The sequence below is a fragment of the Centruroides sculpturatus genome, unplaced genomic scaffold (genome assembly GCF_000671375.1).
Source record: "Centruroides sculpturatus isolate CEXI.00-Female unplaced genomic scaffold, Cexi_2.0 scaffold94, whole genome shotgun sequence".
In the NCBI taxonomy this organism is placed as follows: domain Eukaryota; kingdom Metazoa; phylum Arthropoda; class Arachnida; order Scorpiones; family Buthidae; genus Centruroides; species Centruroides sculpturatus.
The window spans coordinates 723697-745711 of record NW_019384400.1 but is presented as its reverse complement, the minus strand read 5'-3'; the positions used below and the strand labels follow the sequence as shown (position 1 = coordinate 745711).

Here is a 22015-nt window from a genome sequence, read left to right as displayed (position 1 = left end):
TTATATAATTGACAATGGTGAGGACAATTCAATCATTTCAAAGCATTCAGAATTGTCACTATTTATGAACCTAAATCCAAAAATGGCAACAATTTTGAATGGTCCAGGTCCTAACAAATGCACTGTGAGTGCATTTATTACACCAAGAACATCCAGCTGCTCTCATAAGATAATTTATCAGCTGTTAATTTGTTCATCTGAAACATTAATTCACATTTTAAAACATATTTTATTCTTTTGCACATTTCTTATCAAAAGAAAATGTTTTCCCATACATTCTAATACCTATCAGGTAATTATAGTTATTAAAGCTTCTTTTATAACCTGTTTTCTCTTTGTATTCATATAAGCCATTGCAATTCTTTTCTAGCAACTGTGATAGTTGTCTCTTGTTGAATGCCACTTTAATGTGCCAAAAAAGTCAATGTGTTTATTTTTTTACTAATTATGAATGTTTTATATATATATAGTAGTCCCTCAGTATCCATGGATATCAAAATTTGTGGATGCCTAAATCCCTTATGTAAAATTGTAACATGTACACCATGATGTGTGTAGTCTATAATTACTTTAAATCAGTGAAAGGCAACCTTTTCTGGATGAGGGCCACAAGGGAATTTTCATAGGCTTTCAGCAGGCAGCATATATTTTTCCTTATGGAGTTGGACTTTAAATCTGCTGAATATCAACATTCCATAACCACTATGTGGAAGTTTTTTAAAAAGTTTCTGCCCTGCTTAATATAATTATGAGAGGTTTGGATGTTTACCTGTTTCCTACAACATATGCAATTTTTATATCAGTTACACACTAAATAAAAATTGACATGTTTGGCATCTTGAAATTCTCAAACATTTTTTTCTTTCTCAATTATTTGTCCAACTTAATTAAATTTAAAACTAATATATGATGAACTCATTATAACTGAGAAAATTCATTGAAGTACTTTAGTCAATTTTTTTCCTTCTTTGTGATTCTCAAATATTCAAATATTGTGGCAAAAGCAAGATTTATCAACTATTTGTGGATTTATCTCACTATATAGCTTTTTAAACATAGTTGATGGTTGTTTGAATATCATTGTGAAAGTTCCATCTCTAGAATCAATTCTTGTTTGAAATAGATGTTGCTCTTTTTAATAGAGTACTCCTTTGTGACTTCCACTTTTCCAGTTTATAAGTTGTCTATTATAGTTGTATGCAATCCATATTTATCATCATAAATTTATAATGCTACACTAAAATTCTGAATAAATAGTTCAAACTGTATTTCAAAATAGTCTCAACTTATGTCACCAAACCCATTTGGAAATTAATTTACTTTTTCACTGCTGTCTTTCAACGGTTTCAGGAACCAATTACATTGTAAGTGGAGATCTATTATACTTCTTTTTTTATCTTCATTCAAAATTTCATCATTTTGTTTTCAGAAAGTTAATTTGAATAATTGCTTTAAGCAATGATGAAATATTTGATCTTAAGTGCATTACTTTAAAAAGAATAATAATTATAGATAAGTGGAATGACTCATCAATCAAGTTTTCTTGGTTGTAGACTAGAATATATGCATATATCCAAAACATCTTGAATTATGCAGTAACATCAGATTATAGTTGATCTCAAAGCACATTTGCTATTCAGTATATTAACCTTGACAATTTTATCTACTTGTTTACCATAATTATAGTAATATTTTTTTGTCTGTACAAAATAATAGCTCTTAGCAATAGCATTTAGTTTAATAATAAATGATTATAAAATTGAATTCAACATGTTATTTTTAATGATTAAATTCTCAATTTTTATAGAATTCGTGGTAATAAAGTGGACATCAAATTAAAATTTAGAAGTTTTGCACAGACTGGTCTCATTTTATGGGCTGGAAAAAATCACATGACTGCTTCCAGTGATTTTCTTACTCTGGGTATAAGAGACAGTTATTTGTACTTCCAGTACAATTTGGGTTCAGGAGAAGTCACCATTGTTCAAAATTCCACCAAAGTGGATGATGGAAAATGGCACAGTTTACACGCCATCAGGTCTGAATTTAGTTACTCATTTATGCTTAGTATGAATTAAAGAATTTCACAGTAAACTTATACTCTATATTAAACTGCATTTTTTGAATATTGGTACATAATTTATGCTTTTAAAAAGGCAAACTTTTATATTCTCTTAAAATTATAATATGTGCTCAACAAGCTTAAACCAGTCAAATATTCTTTTAATGTAATAAAATTCATTTATTCTAATAATTGTATTTTTTTTTGTAGGCATAATCAAGAAGGTTCATTGATCATTGATAACAGTCCTGCAATAATAGGAAAATCTCCTGGTCCTTTACATCAACTTAATGTCAACAATGGTTTATATTTGGGTAATTTATGATTTTAATTTGCATCTTATAATTTTTTACATTCAAAACTAAAACTATATGCATTAATTTAGGAGGGATGGAGGATATTGTACACCTGAGCCAAAATCATTACAAAATTGGAATGGTTGGATGTTTGGCTAACTTTACCCTGTCCACAGACTATCACGTCCATTTAATCATCCATGCAACAAGTGGGATCAACATTCAGCAATGCCTGTAGAGACAGACAGGAAACAAAACAAAAAACCCTGTATTTTGCACAACAGAAATACAATTATCTGTGCCAAGACAGAAGCATCCTGCATACTGCACATTACTATGTATGCTTTTTTTGAAATTGATGTTACCGCAGAAGAGTCTTGGCGAACGTAAACGTCGAACCATCTTTTTCTCCAGATGTCAGCACTGAAAGAATGTCCGAGAACAACATTCCACTTGACACATCACGTCGTTCATTACGAGGATGGCGGAGAACACTTCCTGCGAACGTTTTTAAACAAAGTGTCGCAAAGTATGTTCGTGCTATGAAACATTTGATAAGCTTACATTTCGGTTTGTTGTTCCTGTGCATTGTGTTTAGTGCCTTTTTTATGCTTCTATCGGAAAAAAAATAAGGTTAGAAGTACTATGTCTCATTTCCCCATTCTCTAACAATATCCCGTATAAATGTCGACGGAAGTTTTCTGTACGATTTATGCAATATTCATTATAAACACATTTCTAACATAAAAGAGTTTGAATACACTTTTGATAGCATAACGTTTGTGTGTGATAATTACTAAAATTTTATTTAAAATTAGATAAAACTAGTCATTTTAAGAAATTTCATAAAATATGATGAGAGAAGAGAATTTTGCATAAATGATATCTTTCCAACAAACTTTAATTAACTTCTTGCAATGGATAAATATGTCATTTTTTCAACTTTACTATTTAGAAGAGCTATGCTATAAAAAAACCAGGATCCAAAATTTTGAATTTGTAAATAAGATTTACTTTGCCTGTTTATTATAAAAGTTATGCAGTTAAAATATCTAAATAAATAATAATAGTAATAATTTTTCCTATAATTAAAAAATAAAATAAATAAAAATCAAAAAATCATCAATATATACCAAAAAAGTTTTGTAATATAGTTCAATATTATTTTTATTAAATATAATTTCCTTCAAGATGCAGAATATATTTATAAATCAAATCAATATGAAAACATGTTATAAAAATAATAAATTCTTATGTTTAAACATATAACTTGTTATAAAAATATGCAAATCAACAAAAAATAATTCAAATAAAAACAGGTTTATAAAAAGAAAAAAAAAATTGCTAACAATAAAAGCTAATGTTGTATATTAATTCCAATGACAATCTCGTTTACGATTGTCCCAAAGTATAATTTGTAGCGAAAAATGTATTGTGAATCGGAAGCACAATCTATAATTCTGTTCCCATATTTGCACATTATCTGTTTATGTGATAGTGATAATGACATCATAAGGAACATGTTACTAATCTAAGAAGTGTGCGATAAGTTTGTGATATAAATATATATATATAAAAGTTTAGTAATATTGCCAGATATGTATGCAGCCTTTGTGATAGCATAAGACATTGAAAATTGTTCATGCAGCATAGGAAAATAACTGTTGGAATTGTTGCATCAGGAAAATAAAAATCATTGTACATTTTGATATCTGCTTCTCATTTATTTTCAAATAATACAAACATCTTTAAGCATTAAAGCATATTTTTCTTTCATTTAAGCCTTTAATTCTAATCTAAACAAATATCCAAAAGTGAAATTTTTTCAAACATTTCTAGAAAGGGACAAACCAAAAATTTTACAATATATAATATATATATACACACATTAAAGTAATCAAAATTTTAATAATTTTTTAAAATATAATTTGTGTAATTTTAATTGATATAGTTGAGTAAAATTGTAACAGAGCATTAGGTGTGTGTGAAAGTTACCATGTTTTAGGTTAAAAATTTAAAGACTATATTAAGTTAAAAAGAGCACGAATAACATTGTGGTGATAAATGTCGTATACACACATATATATACATTTTATATTAACCTCAACACAAGTTATTAAATGTATAATGATTTTAATTTACATATACATTTTAACTAAACATTGCACTTTATTATCATAACCATAAAAATACAAGGAAAATATTCTCTTGGCATTTATAAAATCCTTTTTTTATTTTTATATTGTGTTACTATAATCAACCAAGAATCAATGTGTTAAATGATTGCAGATGATAATTTTACAACTGATATGATTTTCTATATTTAAACGGGTAGGGAGACATCAAAATTAGTTACTATACTGTACAAACTTAACTCTACACACAAAAACATTCTTGATTTTCACTAGTAAAAATCTATTAAGATGTTTGTATTGTGGTGAAGCATTTATATTAAAAATTGATTTCTTGATACTGTTCTATCAAAAAAAGTAGCTACTTGTTTCTGAAATTTATATCTATTATTTAGAATATAAATTAATATTACAAAATTATTGATTAAATTATTAACAATAAAATAATATATAAATTGCAAAATAAAATTGTAAAAAATCTCAATCCTACCTAATGAAAGCATTGTTTTTTTAATCATATATTTCAAAAAGTCCTTTCCTTTACATACAAAAAGTAAATGAAAACTTTTTGAATTATTGGACATCTACATCACAGTTCTTCACTGATGCAAGCTACTTTTTATTTTGGTCCAAATTTACAAGACGACTTGAGATAAACCACAAATTTAATATTTCTAAAGTCGTCCTGGAGTCTCTTAAATCTGAAGAGCTCAAAAAGTCAACCAAAAACTTCCTGCGATGCATATACAGTATACAGAAAGCCATCCTGATCGCGTTCTCTTTCAAAAAGTTCACCCATTGTCATCGATACTGGTGCCAAGCTGTGCTGATTAACAAGAAGAAAAAAAGCTTGATTTGGATGCAGCTGGAGTCGTCTTCTGTAAATTTGAAGGAAAAAAAATAAAACTGTCAAAACTTTTACTAACAAAGTAAAATACAAATTATATATTTTTAAACCTATATACAGGATGACCAAAAAATCGTTTAACCAAGACTATATTTTTAAACATAATACCTAATGATTTTAACTAATTCTCCAACAGTAACATGGTCTGGAACAAGAAATTTTGTTCTATCAAGAAGTGGCAATTGTTTCTCTCCATGATATCGTTCAATAATGACCTACATAATAAAAAAAATCCATGAAAATTACATAGCAGTAATTACATAAAACATTCAAAATATTTTTTAATACATTTACAATTTCAAAATTCTTTTACACTTTGTCTCTCACATTGAAGTTAAATGATAAAAGGTAACAGAAACAAATCATTCTGTAATACATGTTACTGTAAAAGCTTTCTTTTATGTATAAGAAAAGTGGTGTAAGCTTATTCACTTACAGATTTGCCTTGAATGATTTATAATCTTAGTTAATCAGGGCTTATATAGGTGAATCCTGATTATCTATGTAAATTCATGTTTTTGCATATGCAAATAATTAGATTATTCCACTCCTATGCCGCTGAATCTGACTCTTAGTAATTATCAACTGACTATATATATTTTATCTCATTACATGAATACTTTGGTTTATATATACTTTTCTACTTTTCTCAAGTTGTGTACACAATACAGTATAATAAAATTTTGCTCCATATATTCACAAACATCACACTACATTGTTATTCATTATAAAAACTAAAAACGTGTTTACATTTCATTTAACATTTTGGAATGGTTTCAAATTTGAATTAGTTGCATAACTATAAGCATCTTATTCAACCATTTCCATGTATGGTTGGTTCCATGGAGCACAATTTTACATAGTACGTGCTGACTCAATCCCCACATGGAGCAAGATCCTACTATACTTTCAAATAAACATAAAACTAAAAGAAGCACGTTCTTATTTTTTAAAAATTTCTATTTTTAATTACTATTTGACAAGGCATCACCTTATCAAAAATAAAATATATTTGAATGCAATGCCATGATACAATTAACTAAAACAACAAAAATTTAAACATTTTTTTTATATTTGTTTATTACAGAATTTAACAAAATACAATACATTTTAAAAATATATAATTCCAAATGTCTGAAGATTGTTGTGATGGCTAACTAGTTTTAATAAAACTAAAATTCTAATATTTTATTAACTTTCAGAGAATAAACCCACATGTTTGTATTTTTTAAACAATACTTGAAGTATTTAAATTTTCTACTCTCTATGATATAAAGACAGTAATTAAGAGAATAAAAGATCACTTTTGTTTTAAAACTATATAAAAGTTTAACATTTATTTAGAAGCACCGATGACTCTTACCATCATCATAATTTATTTGCATCAATATGTAAGTAAATAAAGAATAAAAGGTATTGTACAACAGAATAATCTGTATACTGGTGCATTATTGTAGATTGCTGTCCAATTGCTTTTTTCTCAGTATTGTAGCTGAACCTGACCAACAAACAAGTTAAAACACTCAAATACTAATTTGATTATCTGACCCTCAAGACAGAATTCCTCGTTGAATCAAAGAAAATACTGAGCATTGGCTTGATTCAATTCTTCTGTACACCCACTTTTTTCAATTTTGGCAATCTGAGACTTTAGAACTCTGGTGCATCATCAGGGTGTTAGGATTAATGAATATGCTCCAATGATACCCAAATAAATACTTAAATTATACTAAAAATGTACTGAAATTTCTGTTTTTTACACCAATGAGCAAAGTAAAAATTTAAACTATATTAAAAATGTACTTAAGTATTTATTAGAAGTATTTGGATATCATTAGAGCTGATTCACATATCCTTATAGTTAAAGCTTTAATGTTTTAACTTTGTGGGTTAGCAACACATTACCTGAAATAAGTGATAGATTGTAATACAGTAAGACCCCGCTTAACGCTGCCTTGCATAATGCTGATTCGATATAACGCAGTCTGCTCAAAGCCTTAAAAAAGCTCAAAATTTACACTGATTTAAATTATTGCGACATTTCATTGATTCGTTTATTATAATACAATTATTTGCGAACACAAACCAATCAGCAAAAGGTGGCACTTTCAAAATGTACTTTCTTTAAATCTATGTTTGTTTGGTGCAATTTTGGAAAAAATATAACATTATGGATGCATGCCATAGGAAATATTGACTTCGTTTGGCAAGAATTAACTGATAAATGCACAAATGAAGTGTAGAAGAAGTTATGGCTGAAGATATCCAAGAATTCTCAACAAGAAGAGCCTATTGCTATATTGTTAGGTTGACCAAACTCAACCTAATCGATATAGCACGGCTAGAAGATATACACAAGCAGGATATTGAGCAGTTACCGCAGGTTTCTGGTGAGAGCCTTACCAACGACGACCTTCAAGAACTGGCAGAACATGGAATTCATGTGGAACTGGAAAATAGAGATTCTGAAAATGAAGAACCCAAAAAATCTCTCTACAGACTTCCTTTGTAAAAGTTTGATAAGATAACCAAAATCATTGATCAAATTGTAGTGAATGATCCAGATTTTGAAAGCAGTGCAAAAGCAAAATGAGGTGTTTTGGATGCGATCTTCTGCTACCCACATTTGCTTGAGGAAAGAAAAAAGCGACAAATGAAACTTCATGACTTTTTTGCAAAAGAACAAGAATTTCAGAAAAGTCAGGACCTTCATCACAAAAAAATGAACTTTACATTTCTGTGTGCATATGATTGTGTTATTTAACATATATTATTATACAAATTAATATAAAAATAACTTAAAGTAAAATTTGTTTATTTTTAATCGCGTGTTCCCCTATCTCTGTTTACTCTATGTTAAAATGACCTCATTTAACACTGTTTCGCTTAGCGCTTTGTTATCTAGGAATGCATCCCCATGTTATTAAGCATGATCTTACTGTATTTTAATCCAAATAATTGATATTTTGCAATTTTTCCCGACTATGTCCATCTATAAGTGAATTTATAGTTTTTAAAGTACTGTAAATATTTGAAATAAAAACTAATAAATATGTTGCTGAATGTAATTTGAAGAACCTCAAATTAAGGATAAACAAAAAGTTGTGAATCTAACATAATGTCCTCAAACTTTTTTGGCTCTTGACATACTGTAAAATGAGAAACTTTTCTGGCACACCTCATGTACAAAATTAAAAATACATTAATATATTTTAAATTATAAATAGCTGTATACTGTAATAACCACTACCCTGTAGTCCTAAATTAGCTATTAGTTTATCATCATGGACATAATAAAAGTCATAGACTAGTATCTAGTATCATGTAGGACTCCTCTAGCCCAGCAAATTGCAGCAACTGAACATGGCATTGATTCCACAAGTGGATGGAAGAGTTCTGAAACATTGCTGAGTTATGCTGTCTGAATAACCACCCACAACTCTGTGGTATTCGTAGATACAGCGGATCCTGGATATGAACAGAACTCTCCAACTTGTCCCATAAATGCTTGATTAGGTATATTGAAAGAATATGCTGGCCACACCATTCATTGAAACTCTCTTTACTTGTGAATATAGAATGTTCCTTGAATCAATAATCAATTCTCGGTAACCTGGGCCCAAAGGCATAGTGCATTATCCTGCTGGAATATCCATCATTATGCAGATACATGAAATCCATGAAGGGTTGCAAATGGTCACAAAGCAGTGCAATGTAGTGGGCATCAATCAATGATGTGTTTAGGTGAACCATCAGCCATCCCAAACCAGTATGGAACAATCCATCAGCTTCTTGTTAACAATTAGGGTCCATTGCTGGATGGGGTCTGCAACACACAGAACCCTAACATAAGCCCGAAACAACTGGTATCATAACTCATTTGACCATGCCACATGTTGCCAGTCTACCAGGATCCAGTCAGTGACTTCAAGAACCCAGGTGAGGATGTCTAACGCCTACAGTCTGGTGTTGTAGTGTTAGCAGAAGCACTTTAGTGGTCCTCTGCTCCCATACCCCATGGAAGCTAAAGAATGCTCTGACTTGCAGATACATGTATGGGACTTGCATTGAGTGTGAATGTGATTTCAGTCAGTGTCACTTGTCTGCATAGATAATTCTAACCAGAAACCGCTGATCATTAAGCAGCTGTGGTTGGTCATTGTGTTGTCCACTATGAGAGGCAATAACTTCCATGACATATTCCCAGTAGACACAACATCATGGATTGTGGAATGTTGAATGGCTGCACAATTTTGGAAATGGAATATTCCATCCATCTGGCCCATTCAAATTATAATAATTCATACGCATGTCACCATTAGCACACTTGCTGGTGTTCAACCTGACTTACAAGATAACACCTCAAAACTAACATAGGTGTGGGCATTCCAAAGCTCTCATGGGAAATGCTTCATAATTTGCATGGTGCAATTCTATGACTTTTGGCACATCAGTGTAAATCTTTGCACAAATCATTTATTTTCATTTTTAATATATATTTTCGTAGCATTTATGGTACAATGAGAATTTAACTATCTCTTACAGAGAATCACTGATAAGCCACTATTAAATTTTTATTTAAAAAATAAATTGCAAACAAACCAGCTATTTTGTAAAGATATATTTAATTAAATTGTATCTTAGATAAAAGATAATTTACATCATTCTATATGTAACATGTATAATGCGCACAGTTACTTGTGACATTTTGAGTCTTTTATCATTTTCTACTTCAGTTCTTGACCTCTCTATTAATGGTCTTCAAATTCTTTGTCTGCCTGTCCTAACAGCTGCATTTTTCCTCTTGAGCTTCATCATCCTTTTTTCTCTGATATGCCACAAGAGTTTTTTTTTTTGGTCAGGAAGATACATTCCTAGCTGCCAGAATCATTCCTTTAGTTAGATATTCTTTCAACATAACCTGCTTCAGCAATTGCTAAATGTACTGATCTCTGTGCTACAAGTAAGTTTTTCTAATCACTACAAGTGAGTCATGAACATGTCAGAATTTCAATGAGAGAGAATTTTTCTGACAAATTTCACCAGCACCTAACTTTCTTAGGTTCTTTCTAGAATCATTATTAAGTAGACATCTAATCTGTTCATTTTTCTATTGAATTCAGTCATTAATTTCTTCACTACATTGGACTCACAAAGTTCTTCATAGTCTCCTTTTTATAGATCAGTATAGATGTTACTGCTAAAACTTGATTTTTTGCAATAAAATGCTCTAAAGTGTAACACACACAACACTCATAATATAGGACTTGTCATAACTTCAGGAGACAGCAGGAAGCATTTTTCATAATTTTGTTAGAGAATAAGCATTTCTCCATAATCTTTGAGCAAAGTTCAATTAAAAACTTACTTTTTTTAATAACTGCTTCACTAGAATAACTAAATTGAAGAGAACCTTGGAAAAAAATATAAGCAATAGTTTGCTTGACTGATACATTTCTAAAAATGGTTGTATTTCCATGCTGATGAATTGTAGCTAGTTTGCTATAAGTAATTCATTCTTCAAGTTACTTTCACATTACTGAAGTTTTTTGATGAAGGTGGTTTACTACTTGTCACTTCACAATATTTTTGAAGAGGAGAAACAATTTCTGCAGCTCTGCCTAGTAGAGACACTATAAAGTAAGAAGTTGGCATTCTCAAATTTGGATGGCATATTTTGTTGGAGCTGTCATTCTTTCCAGGTATTCATAAGCAGAAAAATCAAAATGTTCAAAAAGGAGTCTTAGTCATTAAAATAACTACTTTTAGAAATCATTCCTGAAAAAGGAGACTAATAGGTAAAATAGCTACTTGCTCTGAGGTCTGATAGTATATTAATTTCTCTCTCACTGACACGAACAACTTTTTCTGTTGATTAGACTATAAAACATGTATACAACCCTTTCTTTTAATATTTCAACTCTTCAGTAAATTTTAAATATTTAAAGTATTTAAGTATCATCTTTAGAATTTAAGTATTTTAAGTATCAGTAGACACCCTGTTTATGAATGGCTTGCATTGAATATTTTTGTCATATTGTTCCAAAATGCCTAAATCAAATCCTGGCCAGATGCTCTAAAATCATGTCATGGCAGTGTACCACTTCTCCAAATGCAAATGAGGTATAAGCCCATACAAACCTTCTATTTTGCTCAAATCTTCAATTAAAAACCTCTTGAATAATGACTTTTGAAATGCCAGTAAACTCTTAATGAATCAGATGTATAGCAGTCGGCACAAATAATTTCATACTTCTTTTGATGTTCTCTAGTGTCAGTTTTTGACTGAATCAACTAAGTCATCACCCAAGTCATCTCTGCCTTCGTGAAAGCATTTAAACCACCAGAATACATTATTACAATCCATATCCTCACTATTATACACAGTTTTTACCACTCAAATTCAATGGCTGTTTTGCCTAGTGTAAAAAAGAATTTAATGTTAACCTATTGCTTTATAATTTGATCATGGCACAAAACCTATTGTAACTTTTGACAGCAAATCTCATGACAAATGCCACAGTGCCATGAAAATTTAGTCATGGAGCTGAACAATGATACCATTCAATAACAGATGGCATTACTAGAGTCTACACAAAAAATTAATACATTGCATATGTCATAATGTACAAAATATGTTGTGCACCAAGTCAGGTGCATTTTTGCTTCTTTCAGAATAGGATCCTGTCTTAACAGTAAAATAATTCTTTGCAATCCAAAATTTAATCAGTTATCTAAATCTGTTGATTACTGATATTTAAATACATGAAAAAATTTAGTACTTATTTGATCCAAAAATGAAAATATTTAATAAATATAATAAAAGAAAATATATTGATAACTTTTCAAAGTGCTAAAAATTTATCATTTTTTTTAATATATAAGCCAATTATGGTTTGAATTTTTTATGAAGTATTAAAAATATCCAAACTTTTCAGGTCTCTTTTAATTACATTAAAATAGTCCTAGAAACTAGTTTAAAATATCTGAAATTTTTTGTTATATTTAATTGATAATTAAAATATTTAACTGCAAAATCTGAGATAGCTTAATAGTAAAGATTTATTTGTCTATAATAAGATTAAAACATTTATATTACAAATAGTGACCTTATTATAAACAATGTAACTGCACTCTAACTACTTTATTATTAAAAAATTTGGCAGAATACTAAATGTAATTGAACACATTGTCAATCATCTCTGATATACATGCGTTTGTAAATAATATCTAATTTAAACTATTTAAACCACATCCAGCTTGCACTATAATCTTATTATTACAAATTATCACCAATTAATTTTGCATTGATTTTACATAAGCATTAAACTTTAACTTTTGTTGCTATTATAGAAAGGTAAAATCCAGTTCCAGTAAAAAAAAAATTGCCGAGTTTTGGTATTAATTAATATTTCAAGAGATGCAGAAGACATGTAAAAAAAATTAATACCAAGATTCACCACTTTGGCACTTTCATTGCTGTAAATAAACATTTTACTGTATTTGTATAGGACACTCATGCACTTTGTACAAATTCAATGTAGTGGTGCTTTAGGACTGCTTGTCCTGTCCTAGAACGTCATTTTATCAGATTTGGTGGAATTTGGACTGCTAAATATTTCTTTAGACAGTAATTGAATATGTGAGCACTAAAGTTGGCTCTGTAGAGGACTTATCACACCACACTAAACTTATAAACTAAACTAATCTTTAGACAATGTTGGATAGGACTACTTTAAATACAATCATTTGGTATACACAAATGATGTTTTTTCACGTGTAACATTGACTTTTTTATCAACACAATACAGTTTTACTATGCCTTTCAAGCACTGTGCAGATGTTAATATTGTGTTGACATTTGTTTTTCCTATAACAATTTTCCATTAATAAAGCAATTCATAGATATATTCATAAATATGGAACTAAAGCTTTTGACATTAAAAAGAAAAAATGTATATAGTTATATATTAACAAACTTTTTTCAGTTTAAAACATTTTTATTTTAGCTACAAAATAATTTCTAAGATTTTTTAAAAATTTTTAAATAAATGCCTTATTATTTACTTTTAACCATAAAAACATTCAGTTTATCTTAGGATATTATAGTAAGTGTTAAGTTGCTAAAACATTAAAACTAGGCTATTAGCAGAAGCTGATATCATCTTAAAATTTATGATATATATTACAAAATTCTAATAATTTTTGAGTCAATGCTATGAAAATACTCATTTATTATAATTTCAATTTGATCATAATAATAAAGTGAATCTTTTATTATGATTATTAAAATTATTGTTGTTTGTTTTCATTTTATTCTTAATTTTTTCTAAATATCTTACTATAGATTTTCTGTAATTTGAAAATATTGGTCTAAATATATATATAACATTGAACATTTAAAAATTGGATCTAATAAAATTATAAAATTAAATTTTATTTTAAAAAAGTTTCTCAATGATATAAATTTTTGAAGAAAATTTTATAATTTTTACTGTAAGTAAATATAATAAAAACAAATTCTCTAAATCCTTCTTTATTAACTAACATCTGAAAATCACTATAAATGTTATTATTCTTGCACTCAGAATAAAGCATTTATATGAATTATAAATTATTAAAATTTTAATGAAAAAAATCCAATTAGAAATTTATTATTTTTAGTTAAACTTATATTTCTATTTCTTTTCATATTAATATTTTATATTTCATTATCATTTCTAATTGAAAATATTGTCATCTTAAACAGACTGATGTATACTAGAAATTGCAAAATCCTTTTTTTGATGTTATTTCAATAGACAAAGTATTAGATTTATTCAATTAGATCTTGAAAGTTAAAAACAAAATTGAATTTTATGAGAGAAATCCTTTATCCTTTATGAACTTTGACTTCAACTAATACAATCCCATCAGTATTCACCAGTTTCTATTAATAACAGTCCTTAAAGAGCATTATGTGATTTGTTTATTAAGTAAAGATTTTTAATATTTGTTTAATTACTAACATTTGATAAGTCTTTATTTTCAAATAAAATTTTAATTAAAGAATTATATATTTTATTTATTTAATTAACTGTTTACTTACAGGTATTTTATTTGGATGCTGTTGTCTTATTAGTTCTACATCTTGTTTTCTCTGAGCTAAATATTTTGAAAATAAAAATAAAATATTTAATTATTTTAAGTCTTTTAAGATTCTATAAAATGTCATTATATAATTGAATTGAATATACAAGTACAGAATAATTTTTAACTTAAGTAACTAAAACTGAAATTATATCCATTTTTTCAATGTTTTTAATATAAATTCTTTCAGGTTCTCTAAATATATTAAAGTTAAAAAACTTTAATATTTTTAGAGAACCAATTCGGATTTATTTGTATTCATGTTTTAAAGTACATAATATTTTCAATTAAATTCAACATCTTTATTAAAGAAATCACAACAATTATATATATGAAAAAATATCAACGTAGCACATAACCAAAAATAATAGTATTTACATAGTAGGGTCATGCTGTTATAGCACCAAAATCTCCACTTGACAATAATTTTATTAAAGTGGTGATAAAAACCCTAGTCTACTTATTTTGACATCTTGAATAAAATTGAATCAAAAAGTATACTTAGTGAGATGAGAGTCCCAAGCACACCTAAATAACATCATGACATTATTGTGAGATCTAGGACCTGACCTTTCTTTAATTTAAGGAAAATTTTATCCAATTTCTCGAGCGCAATCGTTAAGAAAACATCACACAGAAAAAGGATTGAATGTCACCCTTCTCATCAACAAACGCTAAGAAATTATAACAATCTATTGTTAAAAAATGCGAATTTCAACATTCAAACAAGTAAACAGGATGAATCTAACATTTTATGAACCAAACATTACACCATCTGCCCCATTTAGATGACATCTTACCTTCCTCGCTGGCCCACCTATGACCCAACAGCTGTAACTTTGTCTCCAAACCATCCAATCACCTGAGTCTATTTCCACACGCAAAGCGTATAAAAAGGGCTTGCACCTGAACATTGGAGAGTGGATATCAACAGTAGTTGATCAACAGCAAAAACTGATGATGATAAGATGTTTTAACTAGTGATGGGACAATATCAGAATTTTTCCTGATTCAGATTGTGTCATCCCATCGTGTCATCTGAGGTTGTCATCTTTGAAAACTATTTCCATGGCTGACATGACAACCAGGGGAGGGGGAAAGGTAATGGAAATGATGAACTTTTTTAATGCTTCTCACAATAGATGCCTCATAAATGCTGTAATTGCATCGTATTTAACACTAAATGAAGTTCGGTAAATGACGCAATGAACCAAACAAATATCATCATCATCATGAGTTAATGTTTAGAATTCATTCACTTGAGCCAGGTTTTCCTAAATAAACACAACTTCTGTTGGAGTGGGATTTGTTTAAAAGATTTGTTGCTGTTAGTTGTAAGGATGTCATTGGCTAAAGTTTATAAAATGATAGTTGTAAATGTCCGTCTCTCATATTACCCTCATATGTAAACAGTTTGAACTTGTTCTTTCACACCCAGTGCACACTGTGGAGTGTGAAAGATTACAGTGAGATGACATTAACAAAAACTCAAATTAAAAACTGTCTTGATGTAAAAAATGTCAGCAACTTGTTAAACATCTCCATAAATGGCCTCCAAGATGGGAATCAAAACCAAGAAAAATTGTTCAATAATGTATGATACTTGTGGGTTATGACCATAGATTTATGGTTATATTGGTAGCGCAGTACACTGTAATAATGTACAGTATCTATGAGAATAAACAAATGTTTAAATAATAATGTATTGTGTATTGTTCTGGGCAGCCTCACAGATGAGAAATGTTATCTATTGTTTCTAAATTTTTGCTACAACGTTTTTAGTAAAATTAGCTAAAATGCTACAGAAAATTTTTTCTTGGCTTAAACCCTGATATTATATTATTTTATTTATATAACTACAAAAGTTATCATACATAAGGGTTTATCACACCAAGTAACCAATGTAATACAATTTAAAAATACTTCTTTAACTTGTGTACAGTAGAGAAATAAAACCATTACATATGATAACTTTTGTAGTTATATAAATCAAATACTATAATATAACAAATATTAAAATGAAAACCATATAAAGAGTTTGGTTATTTTAGCCTACTATTGTCATGCTTTTCGTAATACTCAGATGATACGAAATATTACCATTTCATTGTTGAAGGAGACAAGAATCGAAAATACAATATCTTAATCATAATTTTTTTCTAGTGTTAACTCTAAGAAACTGTTCCATCCACAGTTGAATATCAAACAGTAATCTGCCAACGAATCAAATTTTCCAAAAAACGGACCAAATATTTAAACTCTGCACCCTCGAAAAACACTTAAAACATATTTTATGCTTGCCAGTAACTTTGTATTATGTACTTTTCCTATCCAATCGAAAAACGGGACTGTTACAGAAAGGAGTTAAAAAGTACCAAAAGACCAAAAGTAGTCGTTCACCTCCTCCCAGAAAAGAGAACAGTCAATGACGATTAATTAATACTAGTCTACTATTAATACACTACCATTTTTCTAGAATTTGTGTTTGAATACCAAATTGTTCAAGTATTGAGATACCACATTTCATTTCATTCATCGTTTTATGATTGAAGTAATCATTTGTAGCTAAGTAATACCTGTGGTTAAAAAAAAATTAATAACACTTACCTAGAAATAATTAAAAACATTACTAAATACGAAGATTAATCTATAAAAAGAAAACACAGTGACAGTCTTAAAGGCTAGTCTGAAAGCAACGACGACGCCTGGTTGGCAGGATAGTTAGGACAAGGAAGAAAAGAATTGCACTATCAGTCTTCATTAAAGTAAACCTGATGAATAGCACAGAATAATTTGAAAATTTCAATATTCTAAAATCCATGAGCAGGTTTGAAACAACACACATGCTTACTTGAATAAAAAAAAGTATTGACTAATAAAAGTTTACACTTAATAATTGTGAAATTTTGTACGGAGGATTTCCAAAACCATCTTGTTGTAGGGATTCCTATATATATTTTTAAGAAATATATTTTTTTTTTATAAGAATAATATTTAGTTATTTTGTAAATTTTTTGCCAATAGATGGCACTACACATAAAGCCAGCAAATCCAATGCAGACAGAAATTAATTGATATATAGAAACATATCAACAATTTCAGGTGGGATGTACTGTACAACATTATATAAGTTAGAAGTATGTGAACATAACTACCAAGTTTCATAATATTTGGTCAAACAGCCTATGCATACATAGTAAACAAACAAACATCCTCATTTATATATATATGTTACTGTGAATGACCGATATTTGGCATATGTCAACATTCTCCAGTGAATGTCAGCATACACACAGTGGTTTCGTGTATGTATGAAATATTTGCTAAATATCATTATTTCTCACTTACACCGACAAATGTCGACATTCAGCATGCACTGATGATGAATGTTGAATAAAAATATTTTTATTACATTAAGACAAAAATGCATCTTTTTAATATATCAAAATAGGAGAAAGATGATAAATAAATATGTTGGTTAAGATAAGATAATAATAAGATATGTTGGTTGTCTTTACTTTTTGTGTATTCAGTGTACTTACCGTATTGAACAAAATGGTTATGCGGCCTGTACTCAGTTATGTGGCCCACTGTGAAAAAAGTTTGGTAATCCCTGGTCTAAAATATCAATAAAATAATGACGAATTTAACAGTTAGTTAATGAATACTTGTTAAGCTGAATAATTTTTACATTAAGAAAATATTCATTAAAATATATGGCATCCTTCATAAGAAAACAATTATTATTCAATGCTTCTTGAAAAATATATATTCCTATAATCATTTACCAAATCATCCAAAACATATATTATAATGCAAGATAGTAATAACTAACAGGCTGAGGCAGGTTAAGGAATCAGTCTACTGCTCTGGAAAACTGAATTTAATCTGGACAAGCAACCCACAATCTTTTCTGGGTAGTCTATTCCAGATATGTTGAACCCCATCTCTCACCACTTGGCCACTCCATTATGAATCTGGTTGAACCCATGAAGACTATGGATGAAAAAGTCCTCTTAGTGTCCACAGGACAAAAATGAGAAAGCGAAATAATGATCAATTTAATAAACAACAACTGAAATAATTAATAAACAAGGCAAACAAACATTCGAGATGTAGATTCCTTCCGGTGTGGAAGTCAATCTATGATCTTTAATCTTAATAATCCTCTCCTTCATATCACCCCTCTTAAGGTGGAGACAGCAATCCCCTTGTGTTAACAGCTGCAAAGGTCAGTTGGCCTGAAGATGCCTGCTTAACATGATGGAAAACACTTTCTCATAATTTTGTGCTGGAAATTGGTTTCATTCAATCTTGATCAATTCAATAAAAAGATAACAGAAAAATTTTCAATTCTAACTGATATATTGATTATTTTTCAATTGAACATCTGACAAATACTAAAATATTAAATGGGTTTTAATGAATGATAAAATTGATAAGTGAAGTGTTTAAATAATATTTTTTTAAATATTAGACTTTGTTAACAGATTCATTAACAAATATCCTATAACACAAAAGTTAAATAGCCTAAAGTCCAAAAGTTTTGATAAAACTGAGATAATTATCTGTTAAGATCTACTTTCAATTTCAATCCATTTACATTCACTTGAAGTTAGTTCCAACAATACATCTATCCTATATATATATAAAATACTTAGCTTAAAGTCATTGTGAACATTTTCCCATCTAAAAGAAAAGAAAGAAAGAAAAAAAAAATAGGCAGCACTGGGAATTAATGAATTGTCATGAAATTTTTCAACAAGTGAGTAAGGATCCCCTAGTTTCATATAAAGTTGTTTTAAGCTAGAATAAGTTACATTAAACTATTAAATGAAAAATTAATATGGAGGCAGATTTCTCAATATATGATGTGTTTGATGACATAAATAATCAGGTTTAAATATCAATATCAAAAGTTTTTCAAATACTAGTAGAAATGACACAATTTATGTTTACTCTTTTTTCATTCTCATAGATAATGCTAAAGAATTCTGAAATAATCTAAACAACTTAAGATCTAAAGATATAACTTAATATATATATAAATAAATATTCATAAACATTAAAAATTATTCAATTGTTAACAAATTAAAATACACAAAAAATAAAATAGTTCTTGCTTTAAAATCTGTCCGAAGTTATTCCATATATATTAATTATTAGAAAAGAATTCTAAAAACAAAAACTTAACAAAAGATATTTTATAATTAACATAACAATAGACATTTTTGGGGGAAAAAAAAAAACACTCTTAACTGGTTATTCATAATAACGAATACACGCTTTATCCTGTAACCTTTATCAGCAACACTTATTCTGAAAATCAAACTTTTTCGGCCATTTTTGAAGCCATTATCAACATGACAGAACATTATATTCTACTATGGTAGGCCAACCATAACGTTTACAGTCCAATCGGGGGAAACATTTCCGAATCGGGAAAATAGCGTAAAACCGAGTTAGTTTTTAAAATTTATTTATTTATCAATCTACAAATCGGTGATGATATATCGACGCATTAATAAAATTCCTCTATTCCAAGATTGATTCTACAATTAAATATTAAAAACAGGGAAACGTCCGATCACCCTAAGTACAGTATAAATTGAATACAGTTATTAATTGGATGGATTCTTTCTTCAGTTTGGGTTCATACCAGGGCTGTGGAGTCGCGTAAAAATCTACCGACTCCAACTCCGACTTTTCCTTATCATCCGACTCCGGCTAAAACACCAAAATTCCACGACTCCGACTCAACAGCCCTGCCAGGGCTGTGGAGTCGCGTAAAAATCTACCAACTGCACGACTTTTCCTTACCATTCGACTCCGGCTAAAAACATCAAAACTCCACGACTCCGACTCCGAAGCCCTGGTTCATACAGAGATTAGTCAGGAAGGACGTTTATAGATAAACAACCATCCCAACCACACAAACATATATATTACAAAATTCATCTAAAAAGATTTATAAACCTTAAAATAAAAGAATATTTTAATCATTGTTAACAGAAGAAAAATATTATGAAATATAACAGAAAACAAAGGATCTGTAACACAGTTATTATTAAAATCTTTTGTCAAATGTTGTGTATAGAATCTTATTTCATTAATATATTAACAGAAGAAATGGTGGATATAAAAAATACATAATTTGCATTATTTTATTAACGTAAACGTCGAAAAAAAAACAACGACAACAAATCTACGTGATGCCATTTTTAAATTGCGTATTTATAGATTCGATATAATGTAATTAATTAATTATAATCGAATTAATAAAATACTCATTTAATTGACTTTTAAAAGTAAATAAATATTTCGGTCTTAAGTACGAACTTTATTTTGTTTTTTTATTTTCTTTCGATTTAATACGTAAGACGAAACAAAAGATTTGATGGTTTTTTTTAAAAATCCAGCTTTGTTCTTAAATTAATTTCGTTTATATTTCGTATAATAAATAAATATAATTATACGTAAACTTACCAAAAGTTCGTCTTTCTTTAAAAGATCTTTGCTGCGACATTTTTTTAATTAAATCTCAAACAAAATAAACACAACGAATGGCGTTATTTGCAATGAATATATCAGCTGAGCCAAACAAACGTCGTCATTGGATATCATGGAAGCGACATCTACCACATTGATAATTTTTTTATGAAATTAAAAATATTTTTAAAGTGTTTACTTTTTAATTATAATTAATAGTTTTATTTATAAAATAAATAATATGTATATATTATATATGTTATAAGTCATTTTCGATCTTAAATAATTTATTTATTTATATATACTGAGTATGTATTCTCTCCTTCGACTGCTATCGCGTTTTGGGGTGGCGCTAGCGAAATGTAAACAATACGGGTACGGATCGAACAGTAACGCCATAAATGCCTGGAAACCGAATATATTCTCATACTCTTCCGTAATACATTTGAACAAAAAAAACGGGTTGAAATTAAACAGTTATATTAGAAATTCATTAAAACAAAAGTAGAAAGGAAAAAAATCTCCATTGTTAAAACCGATCAAATATCGGATTCAGTTGTTCTAGTCATATGAAACAGAGACGAGAAAAAAACATTTAATGTAAAACATGACGCAATAAACGAGTGTCCTCCAGTAGAGATGGACCTTTGACGAGGCGCTCGTATACAAATAATTAGAACATAGAAAATCTCGAAGAGGGGAAAGGTTAATTATAAAAGGGGAGATCGCGTCAGGTCGTTAAAATTCTAAAACGTCATAGACTAGACAACAATGGGGTAAAATGAGCGCAAGTTCAAAGTCCCATCTACACCTTCCATCCAGAGTTAACGGATAATGACGGGTAAATTTCCCGAAGCGAACTTTCTCGGGACCCGAACGGGTCTCGTCTTTCGCTTAGGGACAAACGTGGAACCAATCAGGATGGACAGAAAGGGGAAATCGGAGATTAATGTAATCCCCGATCGTGAAGGACACGACGCACTCGGCGAGTCAACACAAA

The 22015-nt window shown here is 29.1% G+C and overlaps 2 protein-coding genes across 5 annotated transcripts in view; one reads left to right on the top strand and one right to left on the bottom strand.

Moving 5' to 3' along the window:
- Positions 1-3421, top strand: part of LOC111618628 (pikachurin-like) — a 68518-nt gene extending 65097 nt beyond the window's left edge. The window contains exons 12-14 of one of the 2 annotated variants that reach the window (XM_023360182.1): positions 1808-2038; positions 2273-2376; positions 2448-3421. In XM_023360182.1, the coding sequence (XP_023215950.1) occupies positions 1808-2038; positions 2273-2376; positions 2448-2596 (484 nt within the window). In that variant the 3' untranslated portion in view covers positions 2597-3421. The remainder of the gene's footprint in view (positions 1-1807; positions 2039-2272; positions 2377-2447) is intronic. The other variant, XM_023360183.1, reaches the window with a different exon arrangement.
- Positions 3422-4507: 1086 nt separating this feature from the next.
- Positions 4508-21160, bottom strand: LOC111618630 (microtubule-associated proteins 1A/1B light chain 3B-like). 3 transcript variants are annotated; one of them, XR_002755602.1, is made up of 5 exons: positions 21013-21160; positions 14486-14541; positions 5506-5612; positions 4981-5368; positions 4508-4874 (listed from the first exon to the last, which is right to left on the bottom strand). XR_002755602.1 is itself a non-coding variant. In XM_023360186.1 (4 exons), the coding sequence occupies exons 1-4, from the start codon at positions 21050-21052 to the stop codon at positions 5209-5211; spliced, it is 363 nt and encodes a 120-aa protein (XP_023215954.1). In that variant the 5' UTR covers positions 21053-21160; the 3' UTR covers positions 4508-5208. The 3 variants fall into 3 exon arrangements, 1 of the variants encoding a protein (XP_023215954.1); XR_002755603.1 differs by having other exon boundaries at positions 4508-4861; XM_023360186.1 differs by having other exon boundaries at positions 4508-5368.
- Positions 21161-22015: the final 855 nt, after the last annotated feature.

Coding starts and splice junctions, on each gene's coding strand:
- LOC111618630 (XM_023360186.1), bottom strand. CDS start 21,052: ATGTCGCAGCAAAGATCTTTTAAAGAAAGACGAACTTTTG. Junction 5,613..14,485: donor AGCATCCAAATAAAATACCT/GTAAGTAAACAG, acceptor TTTATTATGTAG/GTCATTATTGAACGATATCA. Junction 5,369..5,505: donor GAATTAGTTAAAATCATTAG/GTATTATGTTTA, acceptor TCAAATTTACAG/AAGACGACTCCAGCTGCATC.